The 3,474-nt window shown below is 44.7% G+C and overlaps 1 protein-coding gene across 1 annotated transcript in view; it reads left to right on the top strand.

The window, feature by feature from the left end:
• Positions 1-1,366: 1,366 nt before the first annotated feature.
• The window catches only part of LOC144539711 (uncharacterized), an 8,290-nt gene continuing 6,182 nt past the window's right edge, over positions 1,367-3,474 (top strand). Inside the window, exons 1-2 of the mRNA XM_078285611.1 lie at positions 1,367-1,394; positions 1,487-1,635. Of these exons, the coding sequence (XP_078141737.1) occupies positions 1,367-1,394; positions 1,487-1,635 (177 nt within the window). The remainder of the gene's footprint in view (positions 1,395-1,486; positions 1,636-3,474) is intronic.

The raw sequence follows: 3,474 nt of genomic DNA, 5'->3' as shown, positions 1-3,474 counted from the left end.
TGTCTCAGAAAGAGAAACTATTTTTGTTAAAAGCTGCACTTCTGCATTGCATTCAGAGGCACATCAAACATTCCCAATAAAAAGATGATTTGCTGAAACAGTCTCAGCTGGTTTCACTTAATGTTTCAAAGCAGTAAACATGTAGGACAGCTGTTAGACAGTCTGGACCTTTGCTATGGAATCTGTGTGACTGGACCTGCTGGGATTGTAATTGAAGGCTCTGTGTTAGATGGAGGTGTATTTCATCTTCTTGGATATTTTCTCTGGTGATGATTTATGCTAAAAATTTGAATCTGAATTGAGGAAATGAAAATAGGAAATGTCACGCTCTCACGGCAGCACTGAGGTGTGAACAGGGGTCTTTATTTCCTCTGTGTGTGTGTGTGTGTGTATGTGTGTGTGTGTGTTACAGCAACTGTGATGCAACTCTGATGCAACTGGTATGAACTGAGATACAGATTTTTAACACTGGTGCTCAGTTAATCTGTTCATTCGTTCACAATGTTTACTAATTTTATCACTTTATATTTCTACAAGACAGACATACATACATACATGAGTTCAGCCAAAGTGTGATGTCATATTATATTACATTACATTACATTACGTCATTTTGTCAACAGTAGTCAAACCGACAGTATATCACAGTCTTCATCATCTAAGACTTCAATAGGAATAAGCAGCATTCACAGAATCAGAGAGGTTTGTTTTAAGAGTAGAAAGGGAAGAATGGGGAAGAAGAAAGGGGAAGAATAGAAAGTGACCCCACTTTATCTAATTATATCATTAGAACAAAGTTGTCAGAAATCTTTATGGAAGCCACATCAGGGAGCGTCAGAGCCACAGGTCCCTCTGTAGGCCTGTGGCTGGGTGTCATTATCATCTGGCTGGGTGTCATTATCATCTGGCTGGGTGTCATTATCATCTGGCTGGGTGTCATCATGTTAACACACTGTGTGGCGGGTGGTTTTGTCTGTGTGGGCAGCAGAGTGAGCAGTGACTCTGGTGGTGCTGGGAAACAGCTGCAAGGCATCAGACACACACACACACACACACACACACACACACACACACAGGGATGGGAGGGGAATAGCACTCCGCTATTCCCCTCCCATCCCTGTGTGTGTGTGTGTGTGTGTGGGGGGGGGGGGGGTACACATTCATGTTATTTGTGTGTATTATTAATATCCAATTAATATGCATTATGTAAACATTAAGTCAGTGTAATTGAGGTTGCCTACCGTTAAGACTTGAATGAAGGTACTGAAGTACAGTGAAGCGTCCCAGTTTATCTAACCTGCTGTCCCACTTTACCAAATATGAGTGGAATGTGAGGGGCGTGTCACGTGCCGAGCCTCCTGTAAACATGATGACGATATGGGTCCTGATTAGGAGTAGGACCGATGTGTTGTTTACAGGTTGACTGAGGTCAGGGGTCAGGGGTTAGGGTCACTGTAATGCTGTCCTCATGTTGTCGCTCCTGCAGCTCTGTGGTGTTTCCGGCCTCCGGCTGCAGCAGAGTCTCAGTCCGGTCTGAGCTGCAGCTTCAGGATTCATGAATCCGGTTCAGTCTCCTTCCTGCTCTCCAGACCCCCCCGCTCCCCCCGCTGTGAGACCTGCTGGGAGGACCGAGACGTGAGTCCACAGACCTGCACCTGTCACTGATGGATGGATTGATTGATTGATTGATTGATTGATTGAAGGAAATGAATGAAGTGCATATTGGTGTGTTTGTCTCAGGCTTCGTTCACTCTGCAGCTGAAAGTTTCCCAACTCTGATTTTTCCTCCATGTGACTCAGATCTGATGTTTTCTAATCAGTGTGAACAGCAAATAAATGATGATAAAGAAATAATAATTATTTAAAAAATGTTAGACATAAATTGTAAACAGAGTTAAAAGCAATAAAATACAACAGAAATCAAATAAGTAAGAAAACAACTACATTAAAGCCTGTGTGATAAAATGTAGCAGTGCACCGGTGTGTTAACAATCTGTTAAACTCAATTTAACAGATTGTTAAACACACAGTCGGCTCCATAAAACCTGATTGGTGCATTAAGATGTGATCAGAAGCTTTAAACGCCAGAGGCTGAAGAGCAGAGGGCCGCAGGCTGCAGGCTGCTCAGGGATTAAAGGGATAGTTCACCCCAAAATTTAAATTTGGTCATTATCTACTCATCCTCATGCCAGTACAAAATCAGATGAGTGTTTCCATGAGTCCAGTCCTTTAGGCTTCAAAAAGGGCAAAGAATGTCCATAAATGTCTTCTGACGCCATGCCATCGTTCTGTAAGTGGAAAAAACACACAGCGATTGATTTGAACTCTACAGCGTTTCCTTCCTTAGTTCAGCTCATTGTTCAGAACAATGGATGACAGGTTAGATAAACAGGTCCAATAAACAGGCTACTTGTGAGTGAAGCTCTGGTTTCAGTTGTAATCGGACAGCGTGAACCTAAACGATCCAAATACAAAAATAATCAGTCAGTTTTTCCACTGTGGTTCAAACCAAAGAGAAAACAGAAGCAGGGAGCTGCTTGTTCATGTTTCTTTTTGTTTCTTTTTCTAACTGTGTTAACACAGTTAGACGCATGTCATGAAGTCATGAAGAGCTTTACTCAGTCACTTCCCCGTCCAGACTGTCCCGACTGTCCCGACTGTCCCGACTGTCCAGACTGTCCCGACTGTCCCGACTGTCCAGACTGTCCCGACTGTCCCGACTGTCCCGACTGTCCAGACTGTCCCGACTGTCCCGACTGTCCCGACTGTCCAGACTGTCCCAACTATCCAGACTGTCCTGACTGTTCCGACTGTCCAGTCTGTCCCGACTGTCCCGACTGTCCAGACTGTCCCAACTATCCAGACTGTCCTGACTGTCCAGACTGTCCCGACTGTCCAGACTGTCCCGACTGTCCCGACTGTCCAGACTGTCCCGACTGTCCCGACTGTCCCGACTGTCCAGACTGTCCAGACTGTCCCAACTATCCAGACTGTCCTGACTGTTCCGACTGTCCAGTCTGTCCCGACTGTCCCGACTGTCCAGACTGTCCCAACTATCCAGACTGTCCTGACTGTCCCGACTGTCCCGACTGTCCAGACTGTCCAGACTGTCCCAACTATCCAGACTGTCCTGACTGTTCCGACTGTCCAGACTGTCCAGACTGTCCAGACTGTCCCGACTGTCCCGACTGTCCAGACTGTCCAGACTGTCCAGACTGTCCCAACTTCAGCCTTATTTAATTTATAAGAAGTTAACACAATTAGAGAATGTAGAAGAATGACTGTTTTGATCATAGCTTCACTGCTAGCTCTTTAATACAGATATTCATGGGATTCTGGATCATATCTAACAACAAAAATATTTTCAGATTTGGGTCTGAGAGACAAAATCTCATCAAATGGCTCCAGTGTGGACTAAATTAGGGGTCGTTGATGTGAAAAAGGTCGAGAATCTCTGGTTTAAGGAATATGTCA

This window comes from Centroberyx gerrardi, chromosome 9 (assembly GCF_048128805.1).
Source record: "Centroberyx gerrardi isolate f3 chromosome 9, fCenGer3.hap1.cur.20231027, whole genome shotgun sequence".
NCBI classification, from domain to species: Eukaryota; Metazoa; Chordata; class Actinopteri; order Beryciformes; family Berycidae; genus Centroberyx; species Centroberyx gerrardi.
This window is presented reverse-complemented; position numbering and strand designations above follow the sequence as displayed.